A 23,365-nucleotide genomic window follows, 5' to 3' on the forward strand; every position below is an offset into this window, starting at 1 on the left:
TGACCTCTGTAATATTTCAACGAACAGATCCTTTTTAAAAATAGTTTATTTAAATAGTTTATCATTAAGTGAAATATACAGTTTTTTTTTGTTTAGAAAATACAAAAAGTTACAGTTGCTTCCTATAGATGTTAAGGTCTTACTATTTTAGTTTTAAAATATATAATTATCATATTCTGTAGCTCACCTTAAATCTATCATACTACTATTTTATAGCGATGCTTTTGGGATTAGTTATTTTTTTCTATTCCCAGTCGATACCCAGATAATCTTTATCGTGAACAATGCTGTGACATAAAATAAAGTATCTACCTAATTACCTACCTACTGTTTGAAATCATTAGTTTAATAATCCATGGTAGAATGACGTCAAAGTATTTTGAACATTTAAATTTATCAATGTTAGTAGAAGCCGCTTATTAGAAACACGGATTATTGATACAATCGCGTTATTGAAACAAAATGTACCAGGACGAATCGCCTGTATATTAGGACATTTAAATCGCTTATTAGAAACAATCGGTTAATTGACACATTTCACTTTGGTGCCAAAGTGTTTCTAATAAGCGGCTTCTACTGTATATTGATAATATGGTCGAAACGGTAGAATCACGTCAACGTTTTTTCGACATTTAAATTTACCAATACTTGATAATATTGGTAAAACGGTAGATAGCGTATTACTGAACCGTATAAACGGATGTTACTTGCTAGTTGTGAGTAGCAGTTTTATAATAGGCGCCCGCTTCTAAAAAATTAACATATTATGTAAAACACCAATAATTCAAATACGTAAATGCTAGTCAAAATCTTTGAACTGTGTCTATTATACGTCATATGCACGTAATGAAACCAGTGAGGTCTGAAATAATATTATCATGACTGGGCCCTTAAGTTTAACGTAATTAACATTTTAAATTTGATGTCAGAAGGCCAACACATAAACAGGTACTTACATGTATAACTATCGCGAACGCACCGTATTATTCTATCGACAAAAATTATACTGATTATACTTATTATTAATATTATTATGGAGTAAATAAATGAATAGTTATAATAATAGTAAATAAATCGATGATTTTATAGGCATTGTCGCATGTTAGTAAATAAGTACTACAAAAATGTAGTTATATTGTATAACTGTGTTTGATTATATCAAAATGTCATTCGCAGGAACAAGATAATAATTTAATTTTTTTTCCAAATTATAGCTGATGACAGCTGTGAGACAATTAGAGCTTGTACAAATATTTACCTGCATTGCCTGTGATAAAGTTAGAACCAAAACATATCAAAGTACCTACCATAATAACATTTTTACAACTTAACTGTTGTTTTGACTCGCGAAAAGTACTATAAAGTTGGGTAAAACGTGTATGATAAAACCATTTGGGAATTCTCTACGATCAAGATTAATAAAAATAAAAATTTGTTTCATCGGTCTGTTTTAATATTACATAATATTATACATACGTATGCATTCAGGAATTATTATGGGCTAAGATCCGCACCATAATTTATATATCGAGCTTAAACATTTTTTTTGCAGCGTATTAATCATAATTACACCCTATACAATATAAACTACGCACTAAATACACACCATAGAAATAGAATTGACTATCATAATATATTCACACTCGACACTTTTCGGCACCATCTAAAAGATTACTTCAGCCACAAGGCAGGTATTATTATTAAAATGATATACGACAGATAATTCGACATTGGCTATCAACACGAACGAGCGAACTCGAAGATATTATTCAGTTATTGTCTATTGACAGCCATCTTCCTATAAACAAGTAAAGTAAAATATTATTAAAATATATTGCATAAATAATTTGGAGTAGTAAACCAATCGTATCTTTTTATTGATAAAAAATACTTTACAATAGTTCTCGGCTCCAGAAAACGTACTTACCTATCTCCATAAGAAATAGCAATTCTTCTCTCCAAAAAACAAAAATCGTAATAATATTTTCATACAACCGCGGCGTAACAGCTGCGGTTACCGCTGTTAGTAGTTTCGTGTCTACACCAATATTATTAAATGTTAATCAGGTACATATTGAAATAATGCGAATCCAGCCGACTACGTTGCATATTATTACATTACAGCTATATAGCGGCTCGGAGTGTCAGAAATAATAATTTTAAAATACAAACAATTCGCGTTATGTTCAATTTAATATTATGACATAATTATAACTAAAAAAAACGGTTGAGCTCGCCGCAGTTGGGTGAGAGGAGGGGCATCGAATGTGACCATCTTGAGGTATACCGTGTACCGTATAGGTATAGAGTACTCCAAAATAATAATGCAATAATACAATGCTATATAGTTAATTTCATAAAAACAGCGTTCCATAGTAGGTACGTGTTTTTATGTGTATCGGCATATCGCCAATGGATGCAGTGACACTCGGCACTACGACGACGACGGTGATATGACTTTCACCTATTTTCGACGTCTCGTTCACCATTCAAGGCGATAAAATAATAGTAATAATAATTATGTGTACCTACTGACTCTATACGACTGTTAACCCGTTTTCCCGGGAAATAACAATAATCTACGTGTATCCATAACACGTCAAGGCTTCCCAGTGCTCATAGCCGTCACCGCCGCCGACGCAGTTCAACACTGAAATACCTACAGATATCATTCTCGTGTATTATTATAGTGTGGTCCGTGCACGTCGCAGCACGTATATTTTTCACTTCACCTTCGGCGAAAACTCAAAAAACCGTTCGTTTTTTTGTTTTTGTCTGGTTCCTGCACACGCCATGCCGCCCAACAACCTGCCCTCCGATCCGCTGAAGATCGTCTTCCAGCTGGCGATATTTATTCTGCTGTTGGTGCCTGGAATTCTATTGGCGATTTTGAAAAAATTCATACCGGTCAAGCCGAAATGCGTCAAAGGAGAAGTCGTGTTGGTGAGTTGTATTGCCCATATTATAGCCATAGGTATTATATCAGCAAACTACAAATTCATCGCAGTCGATTTCGGCGATTGACTATTTCGTTTGTTGTTGTCCGTCGCGAAAACGTGAACTGTGTCGAGTAACAACAACACTATCGGATGGTGTTGTATTATGCATAACACATTGAACAAACAATATAATATAATATATTATAATGTATACAAAATTGTATAGCACATGTTTTTATATTGTTCATTACCACGGTCATCGACCATTAACCATGGATTTAAAATACCATAATTATATGTTATTAAAACCAACAACGAAAATAATTTCAAGGTAACTTAGCGGGATCATCATTTACACGCATATATTGTTATCACTCATCATAAGCATTTGGAACACATAAACATATCTATATGCTCAAGGTAATACGTACGTCAGCCGATCAGCTCGAAGATCATACGGTAGTCGACCTTTTCCGTTGAATTTAAAAGCTCTTGTTTGCAAAATTACATCTAACGATCATTATTATTAATCTATAAAATATCCACCTGTTGTACTTGTCCGATAAAGTTTAATCGCCGCAAGTCGTAAGTTTTTTGCACAATATTTACCTATAGTCTATATATACACAATACAAATATTATTGGCATGTATATTTTATATAAAACTTCGCTGATTTCTTTCCGTGATCCTGTTGTGGGAGATACGAGTATTTTTCCGCTATAAATAAAAGATTTTAATTTACTTGGGTGAGTCTTTTAACAGTAAATACTCATACTTTGAAAAGTAAATACGTTTTTTAAAATATATTTTTTACACAATTTAAAATCATTTTACACAAAACAACATTTTTGAAAAAGTAAAATAATATCTTTTACCATTTTTGTTTTACAATTTTTATATTTTTCCTTTTTTGAATGATGGCATACATTTTTAATTTCATATTCCGAAAAAGAACACTTTTCTCAGAGTTATATTATAATTTGTATTGTGGTAGTGCGAGAGAAGTACGCCGTTCATGATTTATCAAGTAACACAACGAAAAAGGTCAACAGGATGTTGAAAGCTTCATCAGTAAAAAATCAAGTTATTACACTCGTTATAAAATACATGATATAGGTACACTACATGCTCAGTTTTATAATGGTCTAGTATAAAATATAAACACATGTTATACATCCGTATAATAGTTGTTTACTTACTACAATCGCCCGTAATAATAATCATATAACATTTTCAAACTTTTAATTTATTTTTAATTTTATTCAGAAGTAATAATATTAAAAATGTAATGCACTAATGCATAGCAAATAAATTGCCTAAGTATAGATAGACCGATCGTTGAATTTTGTAAGAAGTTAATCGCGCGCATAACGACTAAACAACAATATTACTGCGCGTATCGGCAAAATATTATGATATTAAATCAGGAAGGTGAAACGTCTCAATGTCCAGTAGTTATTCTTGAACAGTTGCAATAATCTTACGATACAATATTATAATATTGTTTAGTATAATACTAGAATATTATAATTGGAGCGCCGATTTGTATGCAATTGCGTGTTTTTCCTTTTCACGTTTTTGGGATTTTCGTCAGAAATATATAAAAATCGTAATTTAAAATTTTTCTTGCACATTACCGCATATTTAATGGTTATTATCTACATATTTATGAATATTTTGACGAAATTCAAGCCGTACCGCATATTGAAGCGAACATTTAAAAACTTATTTAACTTTATTTAAAATTTAATTTTGTCAAGCAGAAAACGTAACAATATTAAATTATAAATAGTAAAATTAAAAATAAATTTTTGTTTATTAAGTAGTTACATATTATATATTATAATAGTTTTAAGTTGTTTGATTATTGTTTAAAATTATTTGAAATCATAAATAATATATAAACTAGCTAATATGATAATCGATTAAAAATTATGAATTTCTTTACCATATATAACACAATTATTTAAAGATTTTTTTTGCATATTTTTACGATTTTTATGGCATATTATATCATGGCATATTTTGACACGTCTTAGTGCACACAAATCAGCATTCTAATAATAATATTATGATATTTCACATAATACTCGATAGGCCTCCTCATACGATTTGAAGCATTAGATTTCAAATATTATAAATCTCCAGAAGATAAAAAACTGCAGTGTATCGTATACCTATATAATATGTATTATACAGCGTGTGTGTTGTATTTGATTTGTTCGCGTACCGTCAAAGCACGTTTCGACCATTATGAATGGGCTTCAAAAAACATAACCCTAAATAAAAAAGCATAAGCATTTCATGCAAATAAAAGGTACCCTATCCATGTACGACTGCGGCAGTTATCTAGATCAAGCTTGTATTTTTGCTCTTTGACAGTGAGAAATATTTTTAAAAACGTCTTTACGTTATTACCATACATATAATATATTATATATACTATATATGTATACGTAAGTGCATATAAAGAATGTATTTTTTGAACACCTAAAACGAGCCGCGGGCGGTCTATTTATTTAAATGCAATACAATACGACTGTATTACGACTGTTATATTATAAGGAAATCGCTAAGGGTGGTTGTACACACTATATAGTTTATCTAAAATAACAAGTTGAACAGATAAACACAGACTATACCGTGTAGGTGTGTGTTATTTTTTCATATATTTTATGAAAACGAAATCGCTACGGTGAAACAAAGTGTGAATGAGATAATATTATGTAAATGTTGACGGTAAAAAATATTTTCAATTTTAATTTTTAAGCTATATTGTTTATTTTAGTGAACATTTCATACTATCGTTATATTTTCGTAAACTGCTGCATGTTTGTTTATTTACTAAAATACCTTGTTAAACTTTTGAAATTATTCTAAAATACACCAACGTAACACCAACAACAATAACAAAAAACTATATCAACATTTTTATATAATTGTATTGTTTTATTATAACATCAAATATTATTCATGAAACATTTTAAACAAACATAAGTAATCATTCCCAATGCAATAGTATATATATATATTTTTTAGGGAATATTGAAAATTATAATATTTATCAAACAACCATAAATGAACCGTATTTAATTACGCTGTACAGTATTACATTAGAATATTGCGGGAGTTTAGAATAATATTACATTACAAGTAACTATGTCATTAACACGAAGATTAGGTTGGCTTATTACTTAAACTAAAATATTAAGCGGAATATTCGAGATTGTAAAAAAACTAATGATTTTGGTCTGACTTCTATAGATTACCTACATTATACTGTTGAATGATATCCTATGATATTATGTCAATAATTTTTTTTTTAACGAAATCTATTTAATTCAAACGCAATGATACTATTAAGTATTAACTGTGGGAATAGAACTACCTTAAGTCAGAGAAAAATTGTCGTTATAAAATTAAAAGCTATAAAATATAAATTATTATTACAACGATTAATCTATTTATTTTTTTTTTGTAGATCACCGGTGCTGCTCGGGGAATAGGACGTGAACTTGCCACTAGGTTTGGTAAATTGGGTGCAAAAGTTGCTTGCGTGGATATCGATGAATTGGAAAACGACGAAACTGCTCAAATAATAAAAAATCGCGGGGGCATGGCCACTAGCTACAAATGTGACGTTTCGAAAAAGGATCAGATCAAAGTTCTGCACGCAAAGGTAAGAGCCGATTTGGGTCCTGTTGATATACTTATCAACAACGCTGGCATTGTGTGGGGACATTTATACATTGATCCGGCAAAGGATCAGTTCATCATGGACCAGGTCAATGTCAACCTAATGGCTCATATTTGGGTGAGTGTTATATATCTGTTGGACTCTTTTAGCTATTCTTTGATTATAATACGTACTAGTTGTAGGTATATAATATATTGTGAGCGAAGGCTTTTGATGTTTAACGTCCAGTAGAAATAACCATAAAAAATCCAGAACACGCGTCGTTTTTTAAAATGTATTTCTTAGACCTTAAAAGGAAAAAAATATACTATTTTTTTTTATATAATACATCAATAAAACGTAAGGTCTTCTGACTTTTCAATCGGAAATCATCATTGAAAAATACACTTAAATTAATTAATTTATCAAACATTTTTTTTTTTTTTTTGCTGGTTTCAACTTAAAAATAATATTCCAAAGATCAATTTTGTGATACCAAATGAGAAAATACTATATACAGCAATTTATAATTTGAAAGCGAAGAATTTGTAAGACGTGTGCAATAAAAAATTAAAGAAAAATTATGAGTGTGTGTGTGACCAGCAGCCATGTTGGCCATGCAGGCAAGGCACTGAACACTAAAATACAAATATTGTTATCGTATCTTTAATCATTTATAGATTTAAAAACGTCGATTTGCGAATGTTGCCGAATTATCTAATACTCGTTCGACACTATACTGACCATGGTTTACCAATATTATGGCTTTTATTATGATACTAAAATCGTGTTCAGTAATATTTCTATATACTATTACGTTCGATTTCTAGCTAAATAATCAATATTATATTAAAAAAGTTATTTATCATGTTTGTAGATTACAATTTTGCAAAATACTTAAAAACTTAAAAATATACTTAGAACAAATAAATTCCCTCATGTAGTATTATGTTAAATTCGAATAAAACTAAAATTTACATTCAAATAGTTAGTATTACCTGAGATCCCGTATAACCTACCACGTAAGGATCCTATTCTCTAAAATCAACCAAATTTGATAATTTTTTTTTATTTAATAGAAGATAATTTACTCAATTAACTCAGTTTTTCAATATTTTGATCTCAATAACTTAATAATATGTCAAAAATAAGACTAATTTTAAGCTTTTTTTTACGAATTATTTTATTCCATTATTTGAAATAAAATAAAAAAAATCTGAGTTCTATGGGTCTCGGGAAGTTTTCTTTTAAAAATAGTTATCAAAATCCGACAATTCTATAAGACCTGAGAATTTTTCGTATGCAGTAATTTTATTCGATACAATACAACGTATCTACTCTCCCCGCTCCTTAAATAAGTATCGGTCAGTAGGTTAGTGAAAAAGTATTATAATTAAGATGCCACTAAAATATAAAATACAATTTTTAGGAATTGCGGAAAATTTGAAAACCGACCACGGGGCCCTTAAGGAATCACGTTTTGAAACCACTTGTAAAAAAATTACATTGCACAAAAACCCCAACCCTAGCTATAAAAATTGTATTATTATTTAATAATACATTATTACGATTCAATAATGTGTTTAGCAGTTTAGCCACGTAAAGCTTATACAACAAATGTCCATAAAATAATACAGAAATCCAATCGTGACCAATGCAATAATAATAAATTGTTGTTGTTATTTCTACACAGATGAATAGAGAAATTCTTCCATCGATGCTGGAGAGAAACCATGGACAAATCGTAGCCATGTCTTCGATGTCTTCAATGTCCGGTGTAGCTAATATTTCCACATACTCGGTTACCAAATGGGGCTTAAACGGTAAATATTATTAGAATTATTATTAAAACGTTTCACCGTGTAATTTGAATGACTTTAAAATGGCGATTATCAAAAACCTTTGTACGCGTCAGCTCTTAAAATATTTATATGTTAATAAATAAATCGTTTTTTTTTTTATTCTGTAATTATTACATAAAAATATTAAGAAACGATTTTATTTATATTTCTAAGTTGATCCTAAACAGCCGATCATAATAATAATAATAATATTATCACAATAATATTATTGTATCCTCAATATTATTTAAGAAATGTAAAAAAACATGCATACGCTTTGTTTGTTTTAAAATGCATCCCTTCTGTTTTTATTTATGTTAAAATAATTGTTTTTAATTGTTTACCACTGGGCTATCTGCCCGCACTTTTAAACGTTTATACTTTTTTTATTTATATGAACAAATATAAAATATTATTAACGTTTGCATTCGATGTTCGTAGGTATGATGGAATGTTTGCACAACGAATTGAAACAGTTCAACACTGAAGTAAAGACCACGAATATATTACCTTATTTTGTGGAAACCAACCCTAAAGTTTCGTCGTTTTTAGATATCAGGTATGAAACACATAATAATATAAGAGCAACTATATTATAATACTTCAATGCACGTAACATAATATTAAAATAATATTATATTGTTTATTAATGACCGACAAACGTTCGTTTAGACTACCCGAAATACCTACACGCATAGCTGGTAGCGAAATGATGAAAGGGATATTGGAAGAACGGAGGATATTCTCTGTTCCCGGCCACATGTTGACAATGGTGCAGATCATTAGGTAAGAGAAAAACTTAATTTCGACGTTCTTCTATAACGTTCTGAGACGTATTTTACGAGAGAAAAAACAAACACTAACACGCAATAATGTATTATTACCTATATGTTATTTTCTTACAGGCTGTTACCGGACAACTTGCAAACGCTCTTAAACAATATATTTCATGTCAGAATCCTCGGAGAACCTTCAGACGAATTAATTTTAAATAAATATAAGCGATAAATCAAACTAGTGTATGAAGTTCCAGGGCTTTAAACTGATATTGGATACCGATTTCGAATATCGGTTGACCGGTCGGTTTAAAAAGCGAAATCGATTTTGAAACTGAAAACGAAATCGAAAAAAATCAATACCGATATCAAAAACCGAAATCGGAAAAGATGTTTTTGGTTTCAACCCCTGGTTTGAACTGACTTGTTTTTAAATTAATAATTTGTTTTTAAATTTCCATAGATTATTGTTGTTATAATATTGCAATACAATTTATTTAAAACTTATTTTTAGACTTGACGTTGTTCTTTAAAAAACAATTAAATTATTTAAATTATTTGGGCAATTTGGATTACGAGCTGTATATTTGGTTTTATTATTGTTTTTTTTTTTTTTTTTTTTTTTTTTTTTTAATTTTAAGCTCTAATTTTACTTTATATATTTGTTTTTATTAGGAATATTATGTTTGTATTAAAAGTTTTTTTTTTTGTAAATTGATCTTGACTGTATTTTGAACAGATTATTTTTTAAGCTCTGATTATATAAAAAAAAAATCATAATATGAGAATAAAAATAACAATAACAGTTAACATATTGGGATATTGGGCTGCATGAGAAGTGGCAAATTGACTATTAACTCTGTCCCTTAATAAGTTGCCAGTATCTTGTTGCTCGGTGGAATGACATAATAATATATGCCGACTATTAAGGCGTCCTGTAAAGCAAAAATAAAAACGTTGTTTAAATTGAAACATTTTTAATGATGTATGTGTATGAAATTTTTACACGTAATATCTATAATATGTGGATTATTTATTTTTCATAATTAGGTACGTACTCTAACTTCTGATATTATTGTCTAGAAACCTTTATAAGAATCTATGTTGGTATGTTTATTTTAAGCCTCCCAAAGATTATAGACATTTACACCAAATCATATTATGTATGTGCCACATAATTGTGTGTTGCCACATATTTTAAATTAATTTAAACCTTTAATTTTGTACACAACAGAAATTAAAGGCAATATGCCAGGTCACGCTTTAGTACAGCATGCGTTTGTATGTAGTTATAATGACAATAAGTGTGGATCTTTCGTATGACAGACATACCTCCAGAAAACGTACCTACCTATATTATTACTATAAACGAACAAGTGTTATTTCCAACTAAAAGTGTACAGTTTTAGTTAACTACAGATCAATATTTTTGTAATTCATATAAGTACTTATTTAAAATCCCTGTATTTAAATTATTTAAATTTTCAAACAAGTTGAAAAAAAACGTTTCTGAATTCTTACCATAATTTTATTTTTTTTTTTTTATTTTTTATTTGAGTTAAACAATCTATACAAATTATGTATAATAAGCTTAAGTGTTAACAAATTAAGATAACAGCCAGAAAAAATATGAAGGAGAAGCCACCCACTGGTGACACTCCAGGTCAGAGTCGTAAGGTTAAATTATAAAAGTAGGTCGCGGCACCACTTTCTTTTCAATCTTTTGGGAGGGTTGCCAGGCATTGGATTGGTTAAATTTTTAGCTAGGATGTTAGGGTGGTCGAAGAGAGAGTTGTGGTAACGAGAGTAAGACTTGGTAGCGGTTTCTAACACTGTGTTCATTTTTAGGTCTGAGTGTAAAGTTTGATTGGATACATAGAAAGGAGCCTTTGTTATTAAACGAAATAATTTATTTTGGGTTATTTGAATTTTATTTATATGTGACTTTTTTGCAGAGCCCCATATTTGGATGCCATACATCCAAATGGGTTTAAGGAGGGTCTTACCATAATTTAAAAAAAAATTTAATATTTCTATAATTATATTATTTACTTATTCACTCTAATTATATCTTTCATTTCAGTTATAACTATATTCACGATTTATTAGTTATAACTATATTCTGAGGCTTTTGCTCATTTTCTCAGTATTATGTTGTGGAGAACCTACTTAAATAAATTGTGATTTCAGCACCGACAAAGCCAACATGGCCATACGCAACCTAAGTTTAATAACAAAAGATAATAAAAGATAAAAGATAACAAAATACATGGTATAAATTATTGCATGTATATTTTTTAATGGCTTAAGTAATATTATCGTGTGACACATATATTGTTGGCCTCCACCACGAGGTTATTCATCGGGTATTCATTATTAAAACAATTATACCTAGGTAGTTGATAAATTCTAGCCTTAACGAAATCAGTATCTAAATTTAGTTATTACATACATTTCTACATATAATTGCAATCAAACATAGTATTTTATGGGCTGAAAAGCCAAAAGATTAAAGTACTATAGTGCTCAACTTTGTTATCACTAGGCTCGGATTTGAATTCCCTTAAAAATATCGAAAAATTCCTTCCAAAAATGCATTTATAACCCAAGAGCTGTAACAAATGTCCTAAATAAATTCTTCAGAAATCAATTTAAATTCGTGAATTTTTTTTTTAAAAGGCCTTATGATGATTACCTTATGTTGTTTTAATACAATATGTGTATTTATGTACCTACATCTTTTTTTCGTAATATTACTAGTATAATAAGTTAAAAATGACTTTAAAAAATGAACAATAACTTTAAAAATTCCTTAAAAATGCACTTAAACGTCAAAAATTTCAAAAATTTGCAAAAAAAATGTCAGCATATAGTGTGTAGGTACTTAAAACACATTTTGTCTTGGAAAAAATCGGGTCAAGCATTCCAGAAAAAAAGATGAGAATGCTTTAAAATCCGAGCTCTAGCTATAATTCATAGACAGGAAGACAAGAAAACAAGAAAAATGATATGCAGCTAATTGTAATAACATAACAATATATTATTATAATACGATGTGATCTAAAACAATTATGAATATCACTTGTCGGATATCAATCGGTATATAGCTATTTTAAATAAAATTATAATATTGTTATGATTATTACGACTGCGGTTCAGTTTTGTTTGGTGCTGAGATAAATCAACATAAGTTATTGTAATTTATTGGGATATAGGCCAACGGAAAGTGACAATATTATTTCAACCACCGCTTTATTTAACTTTTTTTTTTTTAAATCAAACACCAAACTTTTAAAAATATATTTTAAAATATTAGTCTGTAGTCGATTAGGTACAACTTATATTTATAAAATACTGGTTTATACAGTTAAATCAATGTATCGTTTAAGATAAGGACGAGTTCGAATTCTAGAATTTAGAGTTTCTTAAACTACCGTAATTTATTAGTGTTTCTAAAATCCGTTTCTATAAATCAAGCATCAGCTCCTGTCAGATAAAAATGTTTCTCACACTGTTAACGTTTTAATCATTTTCATTACGATTACTATAACTTAATTAAACCGAACATTTCGCTTGCACCCTCTCTAATGGCCATGACCACAAATTCGGTATTTCCCATATTATTAAAGTTTCCGTTGTTGTTCTCTGTCGTACATGCTTGATTTGACCAACATAGTTTCGTTCCCCTATTTAATTTCTCAATGCTTTATTTTCATGCCCTTACTAAACGCACTCACGATTTTTTTAATCATGCATTTTGTTTAGGTAGTAAATACGTTTTATTATATTATTATTATTTCTACTAAAATCAATGACTATATAATATGATTACTGTTTGAATAAATATATTAATTATAAATGTTTCAATATAATAAATTATTATTAGGTCTAGTGAATCATAAAAAACGATTTCTAATAACACGGTGTTGATCTCGTTTGACGACCATACATTTTATTGTTCTTGGTAATATGTCAAGACACCTTGAAACCAGACAACATTCAATATTTACACCAGCCCATCTATGAGACGCATTCAATAAATTAACGATGTCGTGAATGCAGTCCGTTTTATCCCATTTCATTGTCAACGACCTCCTTCTCCGTAAAAAAATCGATTTGCCCATCCGTCTCCCTGAACTCATTCCTCATTAGAGTGTGTCAAACAATATCCTTTTATAAGTTTATATTTGTGTTGCATAAGAAACTCTAATGGTTTTATTTTATTTTTTCAAGTGAAATATTTTATATCACAAAATAACTTCCTTTTTTTTGTCCTGTAATTTTTTATTTGTTTCGAATCCCGTTATCTCTTAATTTTGCGGGGAAGTCGGTGAACACTGCCAGCAACCCTATATACTCATTATTTGAAAATTATTTAAGAGTTCGTCTCGTCACAATAGCGAGACGATCGGTTAGCCCCCACCGTATGTCACAATATTATTTATTATTAATGTAATATATTCTTACACCTCAATAAAAAGTATGAAATATTGTTATTTTTAATTATTAAAATGTAAAGCAATTTTAGACACTGACACTAACGATAGTTTGGACACTGATAAATTAACAATAACTATGTATTCTAGAAAAATTTAAAAACATATAGAAATCAATTCAGTGTTTTCTGGCGAAGGTTAACTATAGACTTTAATCAGTTTATGGAGTGAACGACATTTTGGTTCATAAATAAATATGATATTCGCTTAATAATAGTCCATTTAAAAGCTATGTAATCGATCCGTGAAATTGAGCAACGATTGAAACATTTTTACAAACTTACTATAAATGTTGTCATATTATTATAATTATGATTTCATAATATTGTTATGAATGCTTCTACTATTATAAAAATATATAAAATGTTTGCCGTTTCATAACGTTTTATACATACTCAAATCGGAATTCGTTTCAAATTATTATATATTCAACATTAGAATAATACAACTATAGGTACATTATATAAATATGATATTTTTGATGACGGTTTATTTGCTTGCGTATATTACACTAAATCAATATTATGCAAATAAATTTGATAAAAACATGATTTAAACAATTCGACAGAAATATTAATTATTTCGGATATCCTCAAAAATTTGTGTTGTAAAATAATTGTAATCGCATAGTTTGTTTTTGTTTTCTGTAGTTCTAGAAATTGGTGTATGTACCCAATGCTTAAATAAAAAATACCAATTTATTGATTATCAAAAAATCTTTTGATATAATTTTTACTTACTGTTATATTTTGTTCCATACCAGATTTGTATTTATTTTATTTCAAAAAGTTAATCTTTCCAATCCAGTTTCTAAAAAAATATTTTATGTCAATATCACAATCATAATTTTGGTGGTTATAAATATCACGATTCGGCTCACAATTTTTAATTTTTTGTCTTTAAATCATCTAGTAAAATCAATATATATATTATTTTAAACTATAATATTAATTTTAGTGTTATACTTATGTAACGTATGTTATATAATAATGATAGGCAATACGTGATTCAGCATGAACATTTTTCATTGAAAACTAAAAGAAAATTTAAAACATAGCCTACAATTGTGTTTTAAATAATTACTTTATTTACATAGGTCGCATTAATTGCGTATACCATTCATATAGCAATGGTATTTCACTTATTTTACATTAGTAGATAGGTTTGTTAAATGTATGAGAGGAATATTCTTGTTTAGGAATATTTTTGTTTCTACTTAACTTTTCTAATGGCAACATCTATTGTCTGTTGCATACATCCAATACTATTTTAATATTTAAAAATGGAAAATTTCAAAAATAAAAAATCTATCACCACCAAAAGCTATTTGAAACCACAAAATCCTGTACAAATTGTTTTGTCATTATTTATATTCATTTTACTTTTGTTACCAAATTATATATGGGCTGGTATTAAATGTTTGATGAAAACAAGAAAAGATGTTCGTGGACAAGTCGTTTTGGTAAGAACTATTATTATTATTATTTTAAATCTGGACCATTTTGCCTCCTGAAATACCAACTAGAAAAATTGCCGAAGTTGATAATTAAATACTTAAAATAGTCATTAGTTTACATAAGAAAAAATATGATTGGTAGTAACGTCTGTTATATTATGTACCATATATCCAGTGGAGGTGTTAATATATTATGTTCCTAATATAATAACTGTTAACGTTCTATTAGTTAACATCATAAAAATGAAACGTTAATTTTAATCGTATTTATCAACATATAACACATCGTTTAATTTGCGGTAAAAAAACTTACGAATTTAATTTAATCTGTAAGTGTAAACAAATTGAAGCCAATAAACAGAAGCGGTCAAATAATTATCACAAAATTCAAAAGTTTTGTTAAAACAATAATATTATCATAGTGTTCAAAATGTTCGTTAATTTGATAAAAATTCTAATTTTTTTTTTTCAGATAACTGGTTCTGCTAGAGGCCTTGGTCGAGAACTTTGTTTGGCTTTTCATCAACTCGGTGCATCAATCGTATGCGTAGACATTGACGAAGAAGGCAACGAAATAACAGCCGAAATGATCCGTGGACAGGGTGGTACAGTAAGAGCTTTCACTTTGGATATTACCGATAGAGAAAAAATCGTATCGATGCACGAAGCGGTGAAAAGGGAATTGGGCCCTGTAGATATATTGGTGAACAACGCAGCTGTAGTAAAGACAAATATTTACGTTAATTCCGAAACTGACGAACTAGTCCGAAAAATAATTGACGTCAACATACTGGGACAGTTTTGGGTATGTTAAGCAACAACTGAATTTGGGATCTAACGTTAATCGGATTTAATTAAATATGCACTCCTGCCGATCATCATTTGTTTTTAATATATTAAATTGTTTTCATAATATTTTATTCGTTTAGATGAATAAAGAAATACTCCCATCGATGTTGAACAGAAATAAAGGACACATTGTATCAATTTCATCATTAATATCAATGATAGGAACTCATTCGCTGTCCGCTTATACTGCTTCGAAGTGGGGCGTTACGGGTGAATTATTTTTTTTATAAATTTAAGTATGATTTGACTATACTTATTATGTTATATCTGACTTTTTTTAAATCTCGATACTTTTACAACGTATAAAACAAATTTGTGGAACAGTAAAAGAATTTCCAACTATAATAACATATATTCTGAATATGTTTTTAAGAGAATGTCAGAGCACTATTTGTTTTCTCTCTCACCCACGCGTAACACAGACTTAACGTGTTCATACAAAAATAGTTTTTTTTTTATGATATTTAAGTAATCTTCGAGCAAAATCACCTGATTCAAAAATGGTGGATAATAATATTCTTGAGGGTCTGACATTATAGGTTTTTAATTTTTTTTTTTAATACTTGACTTAGTGTTCAATTTTTTTTGTAGATTTAAATGTATATTCAAATATTTTTGGACAATATTTTGATAAATCAATTTTTAATGAATAGGTTTTGTCTATGTGGATCATAGACCAGAAAGACGTAACAAAGGGTAGTACCCTGCCATGTTCTTAATATTGATTAAACAATACAGCCAAGAACAGTTTATTGCAAACACAAAAGTTAAAGTGTAAAAGTGCATTATAATAGTTATTGGGTAGTTAGTAAAACTTATCATAAACTAACCTTTACAGTAAATATTTATTATTTTGAAAAGTATTAAGGGGGGGTCATGCCGTGTCGTATCGTAAAAAATAATTTTCTCTGATTGTCTGAACCACGTGATTCAATTAAGGCATACCATAATATGGTATATTGTTATTTTATCACAGAATACCACAGTAACGATACCGCATAATTAAATATATTCAACTTTTGGCCGTGTGGTTACAGATAATATGTACAGAAAAATTACAACTAAAAAAAAAATGATAAGATGTACAATATACATATCATTGGTATTGCATTTTGGTATACGGATAAAAAACGCACGACACGAAGGCACACAATCATTAAAAACACGACACGGTGTAAGTGTGAACCCTCCTTTAGTGTTTTTGGAAATATTTTATTGCCATAAATGTTCAAGTTATTTTACATTTTGAACGACAGAATACATTTTAACTGTCAACATATTTTCTAGGTACCAGTTATCGCTAAACCCAACTTGCCTAAAGCTTAAATGTTTATAACCAATTAATTACCTACTCATTCACTAATTACAAATTGAAGTGTTGTACATTGAAATTATTAAAAAAATACTTTAATTTCATGAAAAATGTATGCTGTCATTCAAAGAGTAAAAACTTAAAAATTACAACAGTGAAAATACATTTTTTTCCAACAATTTTGTTTTGTCATGACTTGAAATATTATGTGAAAAATAAACATTTTTAAAAATGTTAATTATTTTCTTAAAAATGATTTACTTGGTGTTTACTGTTAAAAAGAATACCTACTACATAGTATGTTGTTCGTATACAAACTTTGAATTCAATTCTTATTGTACATAAAGGACTTAAATGCTTTTTATATTTTGCTTTCATAAATATTCATAAAAATTATTTAAACATGAAATTTATTTTTTACTTTTAATATTAATTTATTAAAGGTATGATGGAAGCTTTAGACCAAGAACTAAATATGCTAAATTCAAAGGTTGTTTTAACTACTGTGTGTCCATACTTCATGGATTCAAATGAAGACATCACAACGAATATTAGTATCAGGTTTATACACAATAAAATATTATATATTATACTATTTTACTTATGGCCATAGTGACTACCTTTTTTATGTATATACATATTATATATTAATATAGTTTGATATAAATTGATAAGTTTAAACCACTGACGTCGCATATAATATTAATATTTACAATGTATGTTAGTATCCAATAATAATATCAAAATATCAATGCGAAACTTTAATTGAAATTTTATTTTATTTGACTTATGATCCATTCATTAGTCATTACTGTCAATATTTAAACATTAAAACCATTTGACTTAATATATCCCTATCTATATCTTCGTCGTATACGTAGATGATTTATATTTAATTCATACAGATAGGTATCCTATGATCAAAATGGTTGCATAAAATATATTACTTTTATTTTAATTATTTAAAATATTTTATATGTTTTTTCTTAAGCTTTCCAGTTATTCCTCTTAACGTAATATGTAATAGTACAGTGGATGGCATATTGAAAAACAAAAAAATGTTTACAATACCTGGATTTTTGTTTCTAGCAATGATGTTTTACAAGTAATACTATTATAATCAATTGAAAACATTTTGTTTTAAATTAAAATTATATTCATTTTAGAAACACTAACGTAATGATTTAATCTATGACAAAGATAAACGAATATTTTAATAACCACATTGTATTAATATTTATGTTATTTACTTCAGAATATTACCGAGCAAATTACAATATCAGATGCAAAAACTATTAGGAGCTTCGTATAACTATTGTAAAAGTGACTACGATACATTGAAGAAATATCAGAGAGGAACTACGTCTTTGTGATATTTAAATCATTGTAATATTTTAATATAAATATATTATTATAGTAATAATAATTATAATAGATATTATAGCATTGAATTTAATAGCAAGCACTTTTTTTTTTTTTTATTGATACTATGTACATTTTGAAAGTTGATTGTAATATTAGATCATAACAAGTACCCTATGTTTTTTTTAAATGTTTAAAATGTAACAGTTAACATTTTTTTACTACATTATAATAGTATTAATATGTCAGAGATAATATTTTATGGAGTTCGTTTTGGAAGTAATTGTAAAATGTTTGACTTTAAAATGTAGTATTTACAACTTAAATAAATTAAATTGGTATTTTGCACTGGTGTTAGTAAAATCATTTTATTTCATTTTCTTCTCTATACTTATATTATTATTATTATTATTGTTAATATCTATTAATTATTATGTTTATGTTTATGTGTAGGCATTTTATAACAGGACTTGAGAAAAAGAAGGATAAACGAATTTTTTTTAACCATGCAGTTATTTTACATTAATCGACTTTAATTACTTAAATGAAAAAAAATGTATATTGTATATCACAAACATTAAATATTATCCACGTTAATTTTAAGTTGGGCGTAGCGACATGTCAAATCGTGAATCGCATTTTAACCATTTAGTTTAAGGACTTCTAAATAAAATCGATGGAGATCGATCACAAAATAACGTTAAAAACAATATTATGTATCTTCATAGTGTGCACAAAGTATTTTTTATTATATTACCCAAAAGCTCAATGTTTGGTGGAAATTGAAATAAAATAGAATCTACTATGGCTAAAGTCCTTTTTACACCGCTAATGTATATTCGAACGAGTTTCCATTTCAATAATCAATTACCTACTTAAAGTCTATTTTAAGGTTTTATTTAAATTCATAAATAATATTATGTATATACATTTCCTTTCGACTTGTGACTGTCAATAAATTATTAAAATAATATTGACACCAAAGAGTTCCCTTGTTCAAACATTTTTAAAGAAAGATTAATTTTCTGTAGCTATCACATCAAATATTAACATTCTTAATGGTAAAGATTAATAACTTTGCTTATCAGTTGTAAATAAGTTATATAGCTTATGAAAAACTGATAAATTGCATTGACATAACCGATTACATTTTACCAAAGTTTGAATTATAATCTAGATTAGTTAAACGGTGATTTAATTGACAGTGGATAAAAAGAACAAATTTCTCATAATATATAATATTATATATTTAACAGAAAAACAAAAAAAGCACGAATCTTAAATATTTTACCGTTTCAAAAACTGTAATATCATACCTATAACGGGTAACCCAAAAGATTTTTATTTAATAATATTTTTAAACTGTTGAATAATAAGACATTATTTAGGTTCACCGAAAGATAAATATAAATTTTGTTAATGCAAATCATCGAGAATTTGCACTTGTTACTATACCTTATTTAAATAACATAAACTATGGTAATATTAATGGTATTATATGTTATTCTGTAAAATTTAAAATTTAAACAATAATATTGTTGCATAATTTTAATTAAATAGAATATCTACCTTCAAAAAAACCTGCGTATTTGTATCATCACTATGAGTAACCAAAGTTCACCACGAAAGAACGATTCTAACGGTATTTTATAATTTGTTTATATTACTGTGGCTTTACGCTCAACAGCTTTAATGAATCAGAACTAGAACTCAAAATTCTTGTAAACAAATGAATGAATGTATTTTTATCATTTTTTAATTTTTGTAAGAAAAAAATATGATAAACATTTTATTACATATTACTTTCTAAGCTGATTAACTTGGAAAAAAAATGAAAACAACATACATTTATAAGATTTAAGAAGTCTAAAAATGAAATATCTAAAAATAGTCCATAAAGAGTAAAAATATTTTGAAAATAATATCGTATCTAGAATCTATAAACATAGATAAATTGGTGGAAATTTAAACTTCCTATGGTTCTCCTTTCGAATAATGTAATGCTGCGTAAATATTTCCGTTTTACTTGTTTTTTTTTTTTTTGAAAATGTTCTATTTTTACCTCATAAAGTATTAACTAAATTTACTACGAACTAGGCACAAAGTTATAAATTGTATTCATAAGTATTTTTCTGACCCAGAAGTGATGACAGACACCAAAAAAAAAAAATCACGTAGGTACCCACTATTTAATTTTTGTCAACGAACAATTTGATAATAATATATTCAATGATTGTTTACACGCCCAAATAAGTTTTGTGAATAACTTAAGAACAAATTAAAATTACCATAATATCATACTAACGTGCAATATAATATGTATGATGAAATGTAACAATTTGGTGTCAGAATATTAATTTTGCTGTTTTTGAAACGTTAACGTAGCTTACTGTGTTTTCCATATAAATGTTGTGTTGTGCAATTGAAATAAGTAGAAAACTATAAGCGATAAAAATAAAATATTTCAATAAGTTTTTAACTATCATAAAAATGGAAATATTTCTAATTAAAACTTTTGAAAAAAAATACAAAACTTTACGTTTTACGTTTTAATTGCAAATTATATATTTGTTGTCGTATATATTCATCTTTTTAACCGAACACTAACAACGTGACATAAGTGACAAAATTCAGTTTCTGTTTAGTCTCGTTATCTCAGTACTAGCATTACAGCTTGAATGTATAGAATTTGGCTCAATTGATTTGGGTTTTTAAAATAATACTGAATAATTAATATGGGTTTTGTTTTAACATTTTTAAGTATTTTTTTTAATGAGTACGATATACCTTCGGAACCGATAAAGTTTATTTTTGAAATACTGTTAATTGTACTGTGTGGCATTCCAAAAATTATTGGAGCAACAATTTCGTATGTTTATTTTCCACCAGAACCGAAAAATGTCGAAGGAAAATTAATTTTGGTATGTAAATATAATCAATATCTCTCATTGTAATGTATAAAATATACAGATCACCAACTCAGCAAAAAATATTTGTACGTTTTAACGATCGCCGATTTTTAAATCCAAACTTGAAACACAGAATATTTTTAATTAATAAATTAAAGTTGATAAATAAAACTAAGCTATAGTTTATTATTTTGATATGTACACTTCGTTCCATAAATAAAATAATCAACTAAACCAAAGTGTGTAATATGTATATATTGTGTAATATTTGCAATGGTTAAATATAGATTAAGAGAAACGAAAAAATCTTTATTTTAGAATAGCAGATTTTAAATTTTCAAATAGTAATAACTGTTTACTAAAAATCGAGTCTATGTGATACTATTAAAAAGTAGATTTTTTATTTTATCCGTAGTTTTGCTTACCAAAAAATCGTACAAGCAATCGTTTAAGAAATTAACAAGTTTGATTGTCTAAAACCAAACTGCTCTCGATTTTTTTTTTGAATGTGATGATTGTTCATTGCATACAAATGTAATGCTAAAAAACCACTAACTACCTCTACTAGGGTTTCATCCGTCTCTTTTATATTTTGATATCATAAATATATTTAAAAAAATAGTTATTTCGACAAATACTATTCTAGCATCATTATTGGGTCATAATAAACGAACTATCCTTTACGTTTGGTCTACGCATTTTAACTTCAATAAAAAAAAAAACAAACTACATCACAAGAGAAAACGGTTTAGAATTTCATAACGTACACTTTTTGTTGTCTCTACTGAACGCGCTCAGTGGCTATTTTCGTGTTATTTCGTTTAGTAATGATACTATTATATCATTAGGGATGACGTAATAATAATATCGCTAAATGTATTCAGAAATAATACCGAGTAGCGGTGCCTATAATTTACGTTCTAGATTACAGGGACCGCCCGGGGAAACGGCCGTGAACTGGCCGTACAATTTCACAGATTGGGGGCGAAAATTGCGTGCGTTGATAAAGACGAAGTGGGCAATAATGAAACGGTCGATCGGATCAAGGCGGAAGGCGGCCAAGCGGTAGGATTTAAAGTGAATATTACCGACAAGGAGCAGGTAATGATGATGCACGCGGCCGTGAGAGATCAAATGGGTCCCGTTGACATTCTCGTTAACAATGCCGCCGTGGTCGAGACGACATTGTTTGCCAATCCGGAAGCCGACGACACCATATTGGAAATAGTCAACACGAATTTACTGGGTCAAATTTGGGTACGCACCTCTATGGTTTTACTATTATTATATTACTTACTTTTACGGATAGGCGTATAATACCTCTTCACAACACGAGGGTATGTGTGCACTCGTTTAATTTTTTTTCTCTTGACCGGCGAGTTATGAAAAATTGTTTTTATTCAGAACGTCGTGGAAAGATTATTGTTTGCAGAAAAAATAAAATCTTGAATGGAACACAAATATTACCTATCGTTTTGTTTACTGAACATCAAGGCGTGTGGAAACTTCACGCACGCTCACTGTTTAACTTGGGCACTGTTTTCACAGGTAATCAGGGAAATACTTCCATCGATGTTGGAAAGGAACAGTGGCCATATCGTAACAATATCATCGATGGCGTCATTGAAAGGGCTGCCTTTACTTTTTACTTATTCTGCGACAAAATTTGCTATAACTGGTAAGCTGCACGTGTTCTCTTCGTCTTATAATATTATGTATAGAACAGGTGAATGTCACACACTTAATAA

At 28.4% G+C, this 23,365-nt stretch overlaps 2 protein-coding genes across 2 annotated transcripts; both read left to right on the forward strand.

Moving 5' to 3' along the window:
- The first annotated feature begins 1,889 nt into the window (after nt 1-1,889).
- On the forward strand, nt 1,890-9,574 carry LOC100169629 (short-chain dehydrogenase/reductase family 16C member 6). The gene is made up of 6 exons (XM_001947893.5): nt 1,890-2,943; nt 6,422-6,754; nt 8,310-8,439; nt 8,899-9,016; nt 9,130-9,243; nt 9,363-9,574. Exons 1-6 carry the CDS (start codon nt 2,794-2,796, stop codon nt 9,463-9,465), a joined length of 948 nt encoding a protein of 315 aa, XP_001947928.2. The 5' UTR covers nt 1,890-2,793; the 3' UTR covers nt 9,466-9,574.
- A 5,363-nt stretch (nt 9,575-14,937) lies between these two features.
- LOC100162762 (epidermal retinal dehydrogenase 2-like) lies at nt 14,938-19,056 on the forward strand. Its single transcript, NM_001162679.2, is given in 6 exon segments — nt 14,938-15,191; nt 15,658-15,990; nt 16,115-16,244; nt 17,790-17,907; nt 18,338-18,451; nt 18,602-19,056. Coding segments are annotated over 6 exon segments (993 nt in total). The 5' UTR covers nt 14,938-15,011; the 3' UTR covers nt 18,720-19,056.
- Nucleotides 19,057-23,365: the final 4,309 nt, after the last annotated feature.

Source organism: Acyrthosiphon pisum, chromosome A1 (genome assembly GCF_005508785.2).
Source record: "Acyrthosiphon pisum isolate AL4f chromosome A1, pea_aphid_22Mar2018_4r6ur, whole genome shotgun sequence".
Classification (NCBI taxonomy): Eukaryota; Metazoa; Arthropoda; class Insecta; order Hemiptera; family Aphididae; genus Acyrthosiphon; species Acyrthosiphon pisum.